Source organism: Cynoglossus semilaevis, unplaced genomic scaffold (genome assembly GCF_000523025.1).
Source record: "Cynoglossus semilaevis isolate Cse_v1.0 unplaced genomic scaffold, Cse_v1.0 scaffold342, whole genome shotgun sequence".
Lineage (NCBI taxonomy): Eukaryota > Metazoa > Chordata > Actinopteri > Pleuronectiformes > Cynoglossidae > Cynoglossus > Cynoglossus semilaevis.
In genome coordinates this window covers 254,910-271,275 of record NW_007585117.1, presented here as the reverse complement: position 1 = coordinate 271,275, position 16,366 = coordinate 254,910, and the positions used below count along the sequence as shown (strand labels likewise).

Here is a 16,366-nt window from a genome sequence, read left to right as displayed (position 1 = left end):
GGAGGGGGAATGGGGGGGGGATCGAACCTGAAGTGAGCATGTTGTTAATGAGTTCCAAGAAGCCTTCCTCAGCAACATGGCCATCAGTAAAGAGGAACACAATCTTCTTATTCTCAATACCCAGCTTGAAGTACAGAGTTCTCAGGTCTTCACGTAGGTTTGACTCATTATATCCTCGACTAAGTGTGATCTCAAACATCTGGAAAAATAACCATTAATATTGCTGTGGCTTTATCTTTATGTTGTACAAGAACAATTCCAACTTTGATTTTTTTACAGTAAATCAAAACACATCATGTATGTATATCTCTTTTGAAGTATGAAAGAAACTACATAAATGAAACACTAGTTTTCAAATCATCTGCTGATCTCAATGTGTTTAAGAAAACCTCATATCCAGCAGTGAAGGCAGCCAGCCTTGTGAGCGACTGCTTGCCAGAGCCTCCAACACCAACCAGCAGTGCATGGCCACGATCTACACGGATGATGCGGTGAACCCGGGTCAGATGTTCCAGAGCATCATCAAACAGCACTAAGTTCATCTGTGTCTTTGTCTCGTTGTATTCTTCAAGAATTTCCTAAAGTGAAAGAAAATAACCAATCCCATTTCTGCTAAAGAACATAAAATTAAAATAAATTATAGTGGTGTTGAAATCAGTGTATTTATAAGGTTTCAACCTGGAAAAGAGCTTTTGAAGCCTCATAGTCCTGCATGTCCTCATAGACCCTGGGTTCAATCTCACTGAGGGCGTTCCTGTAATCTCCAAAAAGAATGGGGTCCCTGAGAACTGAATCCATGTCTGACCTAAAATAGTTCACAACCAGGTTCTTGATGTGATCTTGAACCTGAACAAAAAGAAACCAATTTAAAGGTACCATCTGGACCATAAAAAATTAAAAATATATTATGTGTTTGTTATTATCCATTACCAAGGCTTTGTCCGTCTCATCGATCAGTCTGTCATGGAAGATTCTCAAACATTCATTTCTCCAAACTCGTACAAACTGAGTCACAGTTAAAAACCTGTAGAAGAGAATCAGGTTAAAATAAAGAGAAAAAACTGAACAAAAATTTGATCATTGAATGATTTTGGAAGATGAGACCGGTCTGCTTTGGTGAGGGTGAGTCCATTGTAGACTCTCGATAAGTCCCTCAGGTTAAAAATGTAGTGGAACTTCGAAGGAGTCGGTGGTAGGTCTTTGATGATGTTATTGTAGAGCTCCAGTGTGCAGGAAGTGAGTTTGTCACAAACCTTCTGGATGGCATCCTCAAAAGACTAAAACACCCAGAAGAGAAATTAAATAACGTTTGTATTTTTGACAACTTGATTGTAAATAAAATATTGTTGAGAGGAAGATGCATTGGATACTCACACTAGTGTGGCCTTTGATAATGGAGGCATAGATTAGGTGCAGTGACTCCACTGAAGGGAAGGGCATGCTGAAGACACTGAAGAGCGAGATGAATCGAGGGTCCACCTCGTTCCTCCCACCTCCTGCCTTTCCCATGGCAGCAATGAAGCCAAGGTCTTTCAGAACTTTGTAGTTGAGCTCTTTTCCTCTGGCATAAATTCCTCCTCGGTCCAGAAGGAGCTTTAGGAGTGCGATAGGCTGCTGTGTGTTGTAGTTATCCACCTGAATATGGAGAAAGCATCTTGTATATTCTTTTATTAACATTCCTAAACAGACCTTATCCTACATGTTTTTGGACTGTTGGAGGAAACAGGAGTAACTGGAGAACACAACAGTTCTATGTACCTTTGGCATATTCATGTCATCCATAAAGATCAACAGTCTTTTTCCCATGGTAGGTCCATAGATCTCTTTGGTCCTTTTCTCCACATTGGCCTCCAGGTTCCTCTGCACGTCCAGTGATGCGGTTCGGGAGGAGAAGTTCATGATCAGAGTGATCTAGAAAAAACAAACAGAAATTGTCTGATTTGACGTAAAAAAAAAGGTTGGATGGTTTGTTTTTTTCAGAGCAAACATACTGTTTTATCTGTGTTGAGGTTTTTAAGGAAGTTATGAATGGTGGCCGTCTTGGAAGTGCCAGATTCTCCGACAAGAAGCACAGGCTGCTTGATCTTCACCATCTGCTCCAGGATCCAACTGGCTCGTGTAGTGTCGATAGTTGGCACTAAAACAAAGATGGAGGCAAAAAGTATTTGCTAATTTTCAGTATGCCAACTTTTTCCATCGGAACTTGAAGAGTGGGTTTTACCAAGAATATCGGAAAACTTCTTTTCAGGGTCGTGAATGTATTTTGTGACCAAGGAACTCCAGGGAACCCACTTCTCTTCTGTACCATCAAAGTGGAAATCATATAGAGTTGGTAGGTTTCCTGGGAGAACACAGAAAACGTGTTGTCAATAGGTAATTACATATGACTGCAATAATCAGGGTAGTAATCTAGGCAAAACTACTACGTTTGTACAATATGAAAGTCAAACATCGACTTTAGCCACAATTCAACAGTATTTGAAGAACTGGCAAGAAATGCATAATCTTAACATTGGCTGGAGTCAATCCCAGTAGGGAATGTGTCAGGGTTCAGACAACATTGACAGACAGGGGAATGAACCAGCAAGCTGGGGATTCGCTGCACGACAAAATGGCTACCCCATAAATATTATCAGATATTTATATATATAAATTAACATTTAGAGGTTCAATATTTCACCTGGAATCTCTCCAGGACCAGCCAGGAGTTTCTCTTCATACACTACAGTCAAACAGGAAAGTCTTTTAACATGTTCATCAAACGTGATCCTGTCATTTCCCAGTAAGGAAGCTCCGAGTGAGCAGTACACAGCTTCCAGGAAGTGAGACTCCAGGACTTCAGCTCTGCTGCTGTCAGGCTCCAGGAGAGCATCCAATATCAGGCAAAGCTGAGACACCTGAAGAAAAACAATATATTTTACTCCATTTATAAATGGCATTACAATAGTAAATGTAAACATTTACATGCGAGTTTAAGCCACCATGTTCAGATCTGTCCGTGGGACCACAGCCTTCAGCTTCTGTCCCTGTTTACCGTCAACAATGCCGTCCACAATCAGGTCGATACAGCTGGGCACGTATTTTTCAAACAGTTTGTTGAGAACTTCTCCTTCCTGGAAAACCCAAACGGTTCACAGTGGTTGTTAAGGTACAGCAGTGCAGTTATGTGTAAACTGTAATTGTGTTGCCAAACCTTTTTAGATCTGCTGCTCAGCCATTTCTGCAAGTAAGGAGCGTATCTCAGGTTCTTCGGGTCAACAAAAACCATCCCACAGCGGGAAACGGTGGCCGGGGAAGCAAACTGCAGATCTCCGACCTGTAACGATGAGGACTTCTTAAAAGCCTGCTCCCACACAAGCTGAGGCTTTCTCTCTTAATAGAAACACAACCTCAAACAGCAGAGCGCAGTGATTCTGTAAACGGATCCGTTCTCCGTTGGCCAGCGTGAGGAGTTTGTTGTCATCCATGACTGAATTCATGTTCTCCACCCAAAGAGCGTCTACGTCACCATCAAACAGGATGTACCTATGGATAGGAAAGACTCTGTATTTTCTGCTGCATTTCACAGGAATTAATGTGTTTGTGTGTGAATAAACACAATAAATTACATCATTACATCTCCTCTACATCAGCTTCTGTGAGGACAGCTGCATACCAACACGAACTAGGATGAGCTACAACAATGACAAACCCTGGTTCACAGCAAAACTCAAAATACAGGTTTAGCAAGGAGGTGATGAAAGCTAAATGACAGTATTCTGAGAAACTTCAACACGAGTTCTCAGCTAACAACTCTGCCTCTGTTTGGAGAGGGCTCAGACAAATCACCAACTACAGTCTTAAAGTCCCCCCCTCCATTAACAACATGCGCCTTGCAAATGAGCTGAACGACCACTACTGTTGCCCACCCCACCCACTGCAGGAACTCTGACACCTTATCCAGATCCCCCAGCTTCCCCCCTCACCTCTACCACTGGACTGACTCTTGCTATCAAAGAGCAAGACGTGAAAAGGCTTTTCAAAAACAAAACCCCCACAAAGCAGTCGGACCAGAACACATCTCACCTGCTACCCTGAAGCACTGTGCTGACCAACTGTCCCCAGTGTTCACAGACATTTTCAACACCTCACTGGAGATATGCCAAGTGCCATCCTGCTTTAAATCCTCCACCATCATACCCGTCCCCAAAAAGCAAAAACCCTACGGACTAAGTGACTACAGACCCAATGCCTTAACCTCTGTCCAGACCTTGTCCAGACACACCTGAAAGCCATGACTGATCCACTCCAGGACACCCTGCAGTTCGCCTATAGAGCCAACAGGTCTGTAGACGATGCAGTCAACTTAGCCCTCGACTTCATCCTGCAGCATCTGGACCACACAGGCACCTACGCCAGGATCCTGGAGTTTAGCTCAGCTTTTAACACCATCATCCCAGCTATCTAGTAAACTACTCCAGCTCAGTGTACCTGACTCCACCTATAGGTGGATCACTGACTACCTGACTGACAGAATGGATGTGAGGATACCCTACGGACTAAGTGACTACAGACCCAATGCCTTAACCTCTGTCCAGACCTTGTCCAGACACACCTGAAAGCCATGACTGATCCACTCCAGGACACCCTGCAGTTCGCCTATAGAGCCAACAGGTCTGTAGACGATGCAGTCAACTTAGCCCTCGACTTCATCCTGCAGCATCTGGACCACACAGGCACCTACGCCAGGATCCTGGAGTTTAGCTCAGCTTTTAACACCATCATCCCAGCTATCTAGTAAACTACTCCAGCTCAGTGTACCTGACTCCACCTATAGGTGGATCACTGACTACCTGACTGACAGAATGGATGTGAGGATAGGGAAGCACACCTCAGACTCCTGGACCATCAGCACTGGCTCTCCACAGGGCTGTGTCCTTTCTCCTCTGCTCTTCTCCCTGTACACAAACACCTGTACCTTGAGCCATCATAACATTAAGCTCCTGAAGTTCGCGGATGACACCACCCTCATTGGACTCATCTCTGATGGGGATGAGTCAGCGTACAGATGGGAGATTGACCGCCTGGTGACCTAGTGTAGACTCAACAACATAGAGCTCAATGCAGTAAAAAAGGACAGTGGACTTCAGAACGAGCGCACCCCCATCCACGTCCAGGGCCCTGGGTGATTCTCCTGTGGATACTGTGGAACACTTCCGCTTCCTGGGAACCATCATCACCCAGGACCTTAAATGGGAGCCAAACATCAGCTCCCTCATCAAAAAAGCCCAACAGAGAATGTACTTCCTGAGGCAGCTGAAACAGTTCAATCTGTCAAAGTCAATGATGGTGAACTTCTACACCTCCATCATCGAGTCTATCCTCACCTCCTCCATCTCCATACGCTGTACGCTGCTGCCACTGCGAAGGATCTGCGCAGACTGCAGCGTATCATCCGCGCTGCTGGGAAAGTAATTGGCTGGAACATACCGTCGCTACAGGATCTGTACAACTCCAGAATCCAAAAGCGAGCTAAAAAGATTGCAACCGACCCCTCTTACCCCGGTAACAAACTCTTTGAGGCGCTCTGGTCTGGCAGGAAAACCTCTCGCCACAGAAACAGCTTCTACCCATCTGCTATTACCCTTGTCAACAGACGAAAAGGCTCTCACTGATCCACCCCCACTCCCACCCCTACCTGCACATACACACCCCTGCACTTTTCTGTACTATTCTGTAAATGTCCAACCATAGGCATAATTTAATTTATTTTATATGTATACCTTTCTTTCACTGCAATGCCACCACAAATTCCTCGTAGGTGAAAACCTACCTGGCAATAAAAACGTTTCTGATTCAATTAAGTTTTCCAACCTCCTCTCTTCCTTATCAGTAGGCTTGTTGATGTCACGAAAGATATTGGAGAAAATCCCATCGGTCCAGTCTCTAGTATCGGGGTCCAGGACACCATAGAGTTCAATGACACTCATGGCTTTTGGGTTCAGAGGGTAAATCTTGGTATGAAGGCCCATTCTGAGGTTATAATGAAAATATAAGTTACATTTAGTCTCATGTACAATATCACTGTATCATAGTATAAATGTAGATGATGTAAATCAGGGGTGTCAAACTCATTACAACCTAATCAGTATTAAGTATTTAATGAATCTGAAATAATTAAATACTGAATAAATAATGTAATTTTACAAAAATATCCTGAATTCTGAATATCATGAAGTGTTTGTGTATTTTTAATTTTGAAAAAATTAAAGTGGATTGAAATGACACTCGAGCAGGACGGTTTTGGCCTGTAGGCTGTATGTTTGTACACTCTGATGTAAACTAATACAGACCTGGTCTGAGCTTGACATAAGGTTCTAATAACAACTGATTTCCCTCCACCGGTGGGTCCTACGACCATGGTCGTGTGTCTGGTCATCATTGTCTCGTACAGCTGCACCACCTTGTCCACCTGACACCAGTAAATCCACAGGAAAAGGAAATTATTAATAGTAATCTCTGTGTGTGTGTATAAACATACAGCACAGGAAGATGGAACAGAGGAGACACCTGGTCAGGAAGGACAATATATTTGTTTTCTTGTAATATCTGCTCCACAGTGTCGTTAAAGTTGGGATATCGAACACGAGGACAACTCAGCTGAGGGAACAGATCTGAGATCAGTCCCAGGAACAGAGGCACGTCCTCAAATACAAACTTTGGAAGGTTCATGTCCCTGAGGGCACGCATTAGCACCACATCCTGTCAAAAACATTTTAACATAGAATATTAAAATCATAGTTTAGTATAGCCTTCATTGAAAACTATATGGTTTGGTGTTAAATCTAACTCAGTGAAGGAAATGTTTGCTTTTCACTGTACAAGGGTAAAATTCTGCACCTCACTCAGCTCTGGTGATCCGCTCTTCAGCTCTCCTGCCATCACCAGCACAGACTTCAGGGCTCGCAGGCCAAAGTCATAATGGGACTGTTTGGAGAGCTGCTCATGAGCCAGTTTATACAACACTGTCATCTTCTTCGCCAGCACCTAAAAATGAAGCAATAAATTCCACAGTAAGAAATACACAATGGAGTTAAAGCAGTGAGTCTGCTGAATTATTTATTATATTCTTTATTATCCGACCTTAGCCATCAGGAAGCCCTCAGAGAAGAGCATGATCTCACAGATCTGCTGCAGGTCTGGTACAATGACCACCACTGGCCTGAAGAGGGCCTTCACTGACTCTGGCAGCTCTGTGCGACCTGCATACCCTGGGTTCATGGTGATGAAGATCCCCATACGGTTGTCCAAGCTGATCTCCTGTCCCTCAAACTAAAATGTGCACATGAAGTGGTTGTGATTTTGAGATATTTGCATTTTCTGAACAACTCCAAAATCTCTAGACCATGTACCTACATGAAACCTTTTTAGGTGCAGTATGAGAGCATTGCGTATGGTCTGGATTTGGGAGGAGATCACTGACAACACTGAGGCATCAATACGATTAAACTCATCAAAACAGCCCCAGGCTCCACACTGGGCAAGGCCGGAGAAGATCTTACCCACAGCCTGTAGAAGAGAGAAATAACTGTTTGTGAAATGCAGCAAATAAAAGCCACTGTAAACTCTGTATATTAAAAAGAGTGTGAATATTCAATGGATGGTTATTAGATTATTTATTTTAATCTGAATTATCAGATTCATTTCTAATGCTTTTATTGACCGATGACAATCTGCTCTTGAAAAAAATAAGTAAGTAATAAATAAGTTTTGGTAAGTGGTATTTTATTTATTTGAGCATTCCAGTCAAATGTAAAATAATGCTTGGTTAAAGATAATTTACTCAAGAACTCTGCATCTTTTCTATGGTCTTTCACTAGAATTGTTTTAACTATGTGACCTGCGTGATTGTTATGTCGCACAAACACAGACAACGGCTGTGTCAACTGTGTACTTTATTTTTCATAACCATAACTCCTATAACCATAACTGCCAACACTTTGCACCAGTGTCTCCTGACATCACACTGTCGTAACAAGTATACATCACAGTGATCTATTTATCTGTTTTTTTTTGGCTCAATGAATGGTCATGACAAGTCATACAACCAATAATTTTGGTTTGTTTTTAAGTATATATATATATATATTTTATTTATGCGTTTAATCGGCTGCAGCCTTCTTACCATGTAGTCCATGCCTTCACCACAGTTTGTTACTACACAGAGCAGACCTAAAGCCTTGGCCAGGTCTTTGGTGGTCTCTGTCTTGCCTGTGCCAGCTGGTCCTGCTGGAGCTCCACCCAGGTACATGGACAGAGCCTGTTGACAGAACAAAACGGCGATAGCTAAAACAAAGACAGAATATTTCACCTCTTCACCTTATTACTGTAGTGGGTGTTACTATCAAACCTGGGTGAGAGTTAAGTAAATCCTGTCAGTCAGTGGTGTTATAACCAGTCGACCGTTCAATCCCATGTATTCATAACCATACGTGAATGAAGCGCTGCACTGACACACAAACAGGTCGTCCTGTTCCTGGAACCAGTAGAATCGGAGTTGGCTTTCCCACTCAAACTCACGTGCGTCGTTAATACTAAAAAGATATTCTGGACAATTAAAATGTACCTTCAAACATGACATTGAGACACACAGCAAATTGCGAAAGTTCTACCTGTTAAGAACAAAACCATCGACAATGTCTCTAGCATGAACGTCAAGGATGAGCACAGTGTTCAGCTTCCGTCTGTCGTTCTTCTTCATTGGTTGTGTGATACGTTTGACCAGATCATCAATCTGCTGGTGCATTTTCTGAGCGTAGTCCTTCAATGCATGTTTCTCCCCTGTCTTCACCTTATTAAAGATGTCCTCCACCTCCCACGTCCACCACACTTGGTTTGCCGCCAACACCATCATGCCCTGGAACTGCAACATCCAGTCCACCCTGAGAAACACAGGCATGGAAGGTCTCTGTGGGTCACTTTGATAAAGAACAGCAGAATCATAAATGGTAGATGTCATAAGTGAAGGGTATGCAAACAGTGAAGCAGAGGGAGAGGGGATAGATCAGTGGTAGATGTCCACACACACACACACACACTTACCTGCTCTGGTCTTCACAGTAACGAAAGATGGCCTCCTTGGTGATGAGTCTATTGGTCCTCTTCATCTCCTGTAAGACTCCAGTCATCCACTCCTCCACTCTGCCTTCCACTGTCACTGGTTTCCTGAACTCTATCACCTCACCCTCAGCAGAAACCATGGCCTTAGCTACTGTATCCCTGTTGCTTTCCACATCAAACCTCAAAGATGCAACGTTGTCGTACATCTGTTTGGACAAAGAAAGAAAAATGGATATGCAGAACATGGACAGTATATACTTTGTTAACGTGGGGACAGTACCTTGATCATGTGCTCTTGGACACAGAGAGGGTCAATACTGCCCAGGATGCTGAGAAGTTCGTCGTCGGAGATAAAGAAGAAGCGAGGAAATCCATTCCGTTTGGAATCCAAGTAGTCACTCAGACTCTTCTGACACCTCTCCAGACCCTCACTCAGGACCTGCAGCTCTGTTAGTCGGTTAGGAGCCAGGCAGCATCGTTTAATGTAGGGGTTCCTCACGGTGTCAGCCATTACCTGCAAAGAGTGAAAACATGATTACATTTATTTTAAAGAACAGGGTTTAGGTTATTCAAAAAAAAAGACTTACTTCTTTAAACTTTTTGTCAATGGTATCAAATGTCTGGGCTTCTTCTGGTAACTGTGAGCGAATGTCTCCACCAATAAATATGCTCTCTAGGTACATCCATTTACGCTGCACTAGCAACCACACCTGTGCATAAAAAATGGACACTGTGTTTAGAGACTCTTTGTGGATTCGGCTAAGTCAGATATCAGAGTCGGTATCAGACCTCTATGGTTTCACTAATGAGGGAAAGTTCTTTTTCCAGTTGTTGGATGACATCAAGAAAGTGACCGATGAAACAACTTCCTGCCATGCTCTGCAAGTTCATGGTATCATTTTCCAAATTCAGGAGAATCTCGTCTACTACTCCCAGAATGGATCCACGTTCCTGAGACCCCTTGAAATATGGCTGAACAGTGAACTTGGCGTTCTCCCAGGTCTCCACCACCTCCTTCACTCCCTAGAAGCACAAAACCATTAACCTTTCACACACTGGTCCAGTTTAAGGACAAGAAAAGAAAAGAAGACAGTTACCTTCTCAATGCTGAGCTCCTTAACAGCAGAGGTGACAATCTCTCCTATTACATTTGCATATTTATTCAACTCCATGGCAAACATGTTCTCCAGAGTGAAACTGTCAAGGTTCATGTCGAAGGACGTTCCGGTTCTTTGCATCAGTTCCTTCCAGTGTCTGTAAATACAAATGTATTATGTACTGTATTATGAGACATCAGACTCTTAATGACTGTTTACATTTTCACGGTTGACCCCAAGGCCCCACCCAACAGGGTGGACCTGAAGTAGCTTTATTCTTTTTCACCTAGAGTATATATTTGCTGTACTCCCCACCACCAGTTAGAACTGAAGAAGCCTCTTGGATTAGAGGTGAAACGTCTCCTTTTAGAAAATTCATATCCAGTTGCCTAACAGAACTTTCAAACTTGACTATGACCTGGATGACTGAGAATCTTCATAGACATACTGTATTATGCTTCACACTCTGTCTAAGTTACTAATGAGCTTTTTAAAGACTGACCGTTCTCTCAGGGCCTCATTCTTCAGGTCCAGCAGGAGAGGCAGAGTGTCCCTGAACTCTTTCATGCGTCCCTCCAGGAAAAATGCCACTGACATCGCCCGGACATCTTTGGGCAACTGCCTGAAGCTTTTGATGAAGCCCTCAGCTCCTTCTTGCAGCAGCTGGATGTTTAAATCCCCCCACAGGGTCTCAGACCATTTGGTCTTTGCATCCTGGATGATTTAAAGACACAAATGAAATGCAAATATTAGACAGATGTTCAGAAAAAGGAAACTGTAACAACATTTTACAGTAGATAAAAACAAATCACACCTTTTGAGATGTGTACAAGTCATAAATGACTCTCAGGTTCTTCATATCCTTCTGCACGTTGATAACTTCTGGGTACACAGTAACATGCAGGTCCAACAGTTTTTCAGCATTGGATAACTCCTGCCATTTTGCCACCATCTTGGCAAGATCTGCTTCATATTTGCCCAAAATAGACATTCCTGCATGGACAAAAATAAAAAAAGAAAGGCTCACTTGCAGCATTCCTATATATATTAAGGCTATAGATAAAGGAAAAAGGGAAAGCTAAAGGCACCTTTCTCCAAATCATCTCCCACCGCTCCAGGTCCACGCATATGGAAGCTTTCAGCAAAAATACACACGTCCTGCATAAACTCTTCAATTTTCTCCTTTGTAGTCTTTGGAGGAAAACGACAAATGTGTGTAAATGTTTACCACTAAGAAAAAACTATGCTTTTCTTTGTCATTTCAGGCAAAAATGGTTTTGACATTCGACCTCAGTGAAGGATTTCTTGACATCTGTCAAACTTTCATCGACTCGTCTGGATTCTTCAAACAGGTCTTTCCACATCTGGTCAATATTTTTATTCAGCTCCAGTTCATCCTCTCCGACCTAAGAATATGTACAAACACAGATCTTAAAACTCAGAACCCAGGTCCATGTGCTTTTTTCGAAGAACAATTAATCACTGTGCCAACGTACCTCCATCTCGTACATGGCCAGTGTCCTGTATCTCTCCTTTATATCGATGTATCTCATCTCCACCTGCAGAGACATGTCTCTGATGTCTGCGATCGTGCCAAGAATGGACTTCAGATCATCAAATGTGGCAGGGCTTTGTTTCAGCTTTGCCGAGAGGTGCTTTGGTAAAAGGAAGAAACAGATGACAAAAGTAAACGATTAATTAGAGCTATCAAAATTAACACGTTAACGTTTATTCTATTGTGAAAAATAATGACTAAAATCCACTAACCCTTCTTTAAATAATTCCATAATTTTGATTAGTTACAAATAATAACAGGTGTGAAACAAAAACATCTACCTGTTGTGATAATATATAGAAAATATTTGATTTGGTGGCATATTTGAAAATTCTGATTGACCTCAATAATTCATGATTATTTGTGATTAATCCCCAGCTACTATACCAGGGGTGTCAAACTCATTTTGGTTCAGGGGCCACATACACCCTGATTAGATGTCAGGTGGGCTGGACTAGTACAATCATAACATAATTATTTATAAATAACAACAAAGACCATGTTTTTCCCCATGTTTTTATGCAAATAAGGTCGGGTTTATTAGAAATACCTTCATATTTAATTAAATATAATTTCACAAAACATCACAACCATGAAGTGTTTGTGCAGATTGAACCCCTCAATGGGCCCACAAACCATATCGTATGATCTCCGTAACTGTGACTCTCTCCCCACCTTCAAAACTCACCTCAAAACACGCTTGTTCCGGACAGCATACTCCCTCTAACCTCCCTCCTCTGTGCTTTTGTTTATCATTGATTTTTAACATGTTTCTATGCCCTGTTTTAAATTATTATCTGTTTTTATTTTATTTTATGTAAAGTGTCCTTGAGTGACCTGAAAAGCGCTTTTTAAATAAAATGTATGATTATTATTATTATTATTATTATGTTTGACACCCCTGTACTATATGATTAATCTGAATAAAATTTGTAATTTTTTGACAGCCCAAAAAAATAGAGAGCACAAAAAAAAAGACACATATTAGTACCATGAGTTCATCCTTTAGGCTGTAGAGCTCCTCTTTGGCAGATTTCTTGAGCAGTGAACCCAGGGAGATGATGTAGGACTCCACAGTCTTGTGTACAGTGTGGAGCAGAGGCTCCAGGTTTAGGTGGACAATGTGAAAGGTCTTGAACAGGGGCTCAGACAAAACCTCCTGATTGATCCGAGAAAGAAACTGCAGTTTATCGTCGTACATGACACAGGAGGGTTTTCTCTCTGCGAACTTTTCATTGCTTATCAGTTTGTTCTTCTCCCACAGGGGCCGATAGCGTTTCCAGTGACTCAGGTAGCGCTCCACAGAGAAGAAAAGTCGTTGGATGTTCTGAGACACAGTCATGGCGCTTTCATTGATCTGAGGATGCTGGCACATGTCGGTGTAGAAGCTGAATGTTACCATTTCCTCCTCTGTGCCCACTCGCTGTGGAGGGCATTCAATGCAGGTTCCACGCATCCATCGTACAAATTGCTGCAGCGTTGAAAAGAGTTCAAACACATGTCATGATAAATAACAGTGATTTATTTAAAAGCCATGATGTTCTTACCTTGGTGCTCTCCACACAGTCTCTGACACACTGCATGAGCAGCCAGTAGATCTCTTTACTCTGGGGCTGTAGCACAATCTTAGGAGCAGACAGGATGGCATCCACTTGGAATAACACGGCACTTCCCATTAGTGCATTGTTGAAGGCCTGGAGGTTCCTACGATGATATGAAAAAGCTGTAGGGTCAAAACACTCTGAGAATTATAGTTCATAAAGTCTTACATTCAGGTAACCTTCAATAGAACACAACAGTAATTATTAAAATTAGTGTGATGGTAATGAGATTTTAATACAAGTGGAATTAGTGCTAGTAATTAATGCTAGTGCTAGTAATGTGGTTCCATAGTGTTAGGGTTATCACTCCTAGCTTACACATTGACCAAATTGACCAAAAATCCATGTTGCGGCCTATGTAGGTTGCAAAGACTCAGACTGTGAATTGCCCCATTGTGGGAGAATTAAGGGGCTTCAATAATTAGTGGTTCCATAGTGTAGTGGTTATTTTACCTGCCTTTCACCCATAAGCAACCCATAATTGTTGCCTATTATTATATACAAACAACCATACTGAGTTATGGTATGACAAGGTGCCAAGGGAGGAATTGTGGTTTTGTATGAGGAAGTCAGGAGTGGCAGAGAAGTATGTTAGATTGGTGCAGGACATGTATGAGAATAGTACAACAGTAGTGAGGTGTGCTGTTGGGAGGACAGATGACATCAAGATGGAGGTGGGACTACATCAAGGATCGGCCCTGAGCCCCTTCTTGTTTGCTGTGGTGATGGACAGATTGACAGATGAGGTGAGACAGGAGTCCCCATGGACTATGTTGTTTGCAGATGACATTGTGATCTGTAGTGAGAGTAGGCAGCATCTAGAAGATAACCTAGAGAGGTGGAGGTTTGCACTAGAAAGAAGAGGAATGAAGGCCAGTCGCAGCAAGACAGAGTACATGTGTGTAAACAAAAGGGAGAACAGTGAAATAGTGAGGTTACAAGTAGCAGAGGTGGTGAAGGTGCAGGAGTTTAGGTACTTAGGATCAACTGTTCAGAGCTAACACCACAGATACCACAGCTTAAGACGATGGTATTCTCACCTCAGTATCATCTTTACAAGGGAGTCCATCACCTTTCGTTCCCAGTGGCTGTAATAATCCACCATACTTTTTGCTTTGCCACTGCTAGTCTCCATGATTAGATGTTCTGTTTTAGTAATGAGTGCTCGAATGTCAGTGTACTTCCTCTTTAGCACGTGGACAGTTTTTGCCCTCTCTCGTTCGATTCGTTCACAGAACTCCTTTAGACCTTTGAGGGGATTCAAAAATTGAGTTAATAGTATATTATTAATATAGTTAATTGTTAAAGTTAATAAATATCACAAAAGTAATTATTTTACCCGGCAGTTCATTTGATTTATCTAGAACAGGAACTTTTAGCAAGTTAGCCATCACCATGGACTGGAGCTTGGCATCAATTTCACTTTCATTCTTCTGAATCTGATTAATGACCAACTTAAATTTAGACACGACCTGGAGTCCTTGTTTGATGAAATTGGAAATACCTGGAATCAAAAAACAAAACAACGCTATGTCACACATTGTGCACAAATAGAAATGACATTCCTGATTTAAAACCAGATTCCTATTCAGCATACCCAGGGAATACCAGTTGATTCTTTTGCACCCAGAATGCATCACTTCTTTGACAGTTCTGATCTGTTGAGCCAACATAATGACCTTTGGTTCAGTGAGGCTGTCCATTGCAGAGTTGTAGCTGTTTACAAGGTTGGTCAGGTCTTCAACATACCTGAAATGACGAGCATAAACACATAAGAGTGGAGGATTCAGATTTGACTCATGCATTAACAAATATCGACGTATCATTACTTGACAAATCTGTGCTTTTGTAGAGCAACATTTTGTGCCACATCTGGAACAGGGTAGCCTAGTGATCCCAGGCTGTTGGTCTCCAAAATAATTTCTGTGATTTCGGGAGCAAAGTTGACGAGAAACCGCTTCCTCTGCTGTAGCTTGTTATCAGATGCTGAGGAGTTCTTAATAACAGTCTGAAAATAATATAATAACACCGAAACAAGGATGTGAGTTTGAGCGGTGAGTTAATATTAAACAGCAAACATCAATAAGTAACAGTGGCTGATAACTACCTGGTTTTCAGGCTTAACCGTGACCAGTAGGTTTTTTTTCATCAACAAAGGCAGCGTGTTCTCAGTCTCAGTCAGCCAGTCCTCATACTTCTGTGTTTCATAGTCTCTGAACTGCAGTGCCACTTGTGTATACTTGTCCTTGGCCTATATAATGTAACAAACCGGTAACACAAAAGTCTCTCGCTAACTGTCTTTATGACCAAAAAAACAACAACAAACTCACCACTTTGCATTTTTCACTCTCCTGCATCTCTGGCACTTCCAGGAATGGAAGAATGGTGCATTTAATGCGGTAGAGAAGAGATCGGACCCAGCGGATTGATCCGGCCACCGGGGGCTCATCTTTAGTGAAAGGCGGTTTGTCTTTGTTTGTCTGGAAGATTTCAATAATGCTGTCCACCTGTAAAAAGAGACCGAAATTATTTCACCATGTAAATATACACGGCACACCATTTGTACCTCATCAATGCTAAGGCCACTTCATTAGGTACGACTGCACCACTGCTTTTGAATGGAAAATCTAATCAGCCAAACACAAAACAGAAAATGTAATATTTCTAAACTGTTAAACACCACTTGCAAAACTGACTGATGAATAATGGTGTTTTAAGTGTCTTTGGATTTGACATCTGGGTTTTCACACAACCTATTATAGAAGAATCTCTTGGAAGATGATTGGCTGCCGTATGTAGTCCTGTAAATACACTTCATTATATCTCAGAAATGTATCCAGATTATTTTTGAGTCATTGGGCAAATGTGGTGATGAAAGTTGTGGCATTCTTACTAATTCAAAATAAAATGCCCTGAGTGGGTGAGGATTGATTGCACAATAATACCTCTTTGCAGTACTGAGCAAGAATGTCGTTGAACTTTCTCATCAAATGGTTACCGATGGCCTCTCTGGA

General features: G+C 42.1%; 2 protein-coding genes across 2 annotated transcripts in view; both read right to left on the bottom strand.

Annotated features, from left to right (window-relative positions):
- dnah10 (dynein axonemal heavy chain 10) overlaps positions 1-16,057 on the bottom strand; it is a 25,505-nt gene extending 9,448 nt beyond the window's left edge. The window contains exons 1-40 of the mRNA XM_025053701.1: positions 15,683-16,057; positions 15,460-15,603; positions 15,182-15,360; positions 14,950-15,101; positions 14,692-14,856; positions 14,393-14,600; positions 13,299-13,455; positions 12,743-13,222; positions 11,693-11,851; positions 11,486-11,602; positions 11,285-11,387; positions 11,011-11,189; positions 10,699-10,910; positions 10,197-10,353; positions 9,889-10,122; positions 9,687-9,809; positions 9,380-9,613; positions 9,082-9,305; positions 8,652-8,921; positions 8,390-8,573; positions 8,165-8,299; positions 7,396-7,548; positions 7,123-7,311; positions 6,880-7,026; positions 6,550-6,741; positions 6,333-6,451; positions 5,854-6,012; positions 3,390-3,525; positions 3,194-3,316; positions 2,982-3,113; positions 2,681-2,897; positions 2,222-2,341; positions 1,992-2,137; positions 1,759-1,911; positions 1,375-1,635; positions 1,105-1,277; positions 931-1,024; positions 679-846; positions 390-578; positions 28-199 (exon numbers count right to left, since the gene is read on the bottom strand). Of these exons, the coding sequence (XP_024909469.1) occupies positions 28-199; positions 390-578; positions 679-846; positions 931-1,024; positions 1,105-1,277; positions 1,375-1,635; positions 1,759-1,911; positions 1,992-2,137; positions 2,222-2,341; positions 2,681-2,897; positions 2,982-3,113; positions 3,194-3,316; positions 3,390-3,525; positions 5,854-6,012; positions 6,333-6,451; positions 6,550-6,741; positions 6,880-7,026; positions 7,123-7,311; positions 7,396-7,548; positions 8,165-8,299; positions 8,390-8,573; positions 8,652-8,921; positions 9,082-9,305; positions 9,380-9,613; positions 9,687-9,809; positions 9,889-10,122; positions 10,197-10,353; positions 10,699-10,910; positions 11,011-11,189; positions 11,285-11,387; positions 11,486-11,602; positions 11,693-11,851; positions 12,743-13,222; positions 13,299-13,455; positions 14,393-14,600; positions 14,692-14,856; positions 14,950-15,101; positions 15,182-15,360; positions 15,460-15,603; positions 15,683-15,709 (6,886 nt within the window). The 5' untranslated portion in view covers positions 15,710-16,057. The remainder of the gene's footprint in view (positions 1-27; positions 200-389; positions 579-678; positions 847-930; positions 1,025-1,104; positions 1,278-1,374; positions 1,636-1,758; positions 1,912-1,991; positions 2,138-2,221; positions 2,342-2,680; positions 2,898-2,981; positions 3,114-3,193; positions 3,317-3,389; positions 3,526-5,853; positions 6,013-6,332; positions 6,452-6,549; positions 6,742-6,879; positions 7,027-7,122; positions 7,312-7,395; positions 7,549-8,164; positions 8,300-8,389; positions 8,574-8,651; positions 8,922-9,081; positions 9,306-9,379; positions 9,614-9,686; positions 9,810-9,888; positions 10,123-10,196; positions 10,354-10,698; positions 10,911-11,010; positions 11,190-11,284; positions 11,388-11,485; positions 11,603-11,692; positions 11,852-12,742; positions 13,223-13,298; positions 13,456-14,392; positions 14,601-14,691; positions 14,857-14,949; positions 15,102-15,181; positions 15,361-15,459; positions 15,604-15,682) is intronic.
- Positions 15,843-16,366, bottom strand: part of LOC112486554 (dynein heavy chain 10, axonemal-like) — a 4,497-nt gene continuing 3,973 nt past the window's right edge. Inside the window, exon 12 of the mRNA XM_025053692.1 lies at positions 15,843-15,859. Within this exon, the coding sequence (XP_024909460.1) occupies positions 15,843-15,859 (17 nt within the window). The remainder of the gene's footprint in view (positions 15,860-16,366) is intronic.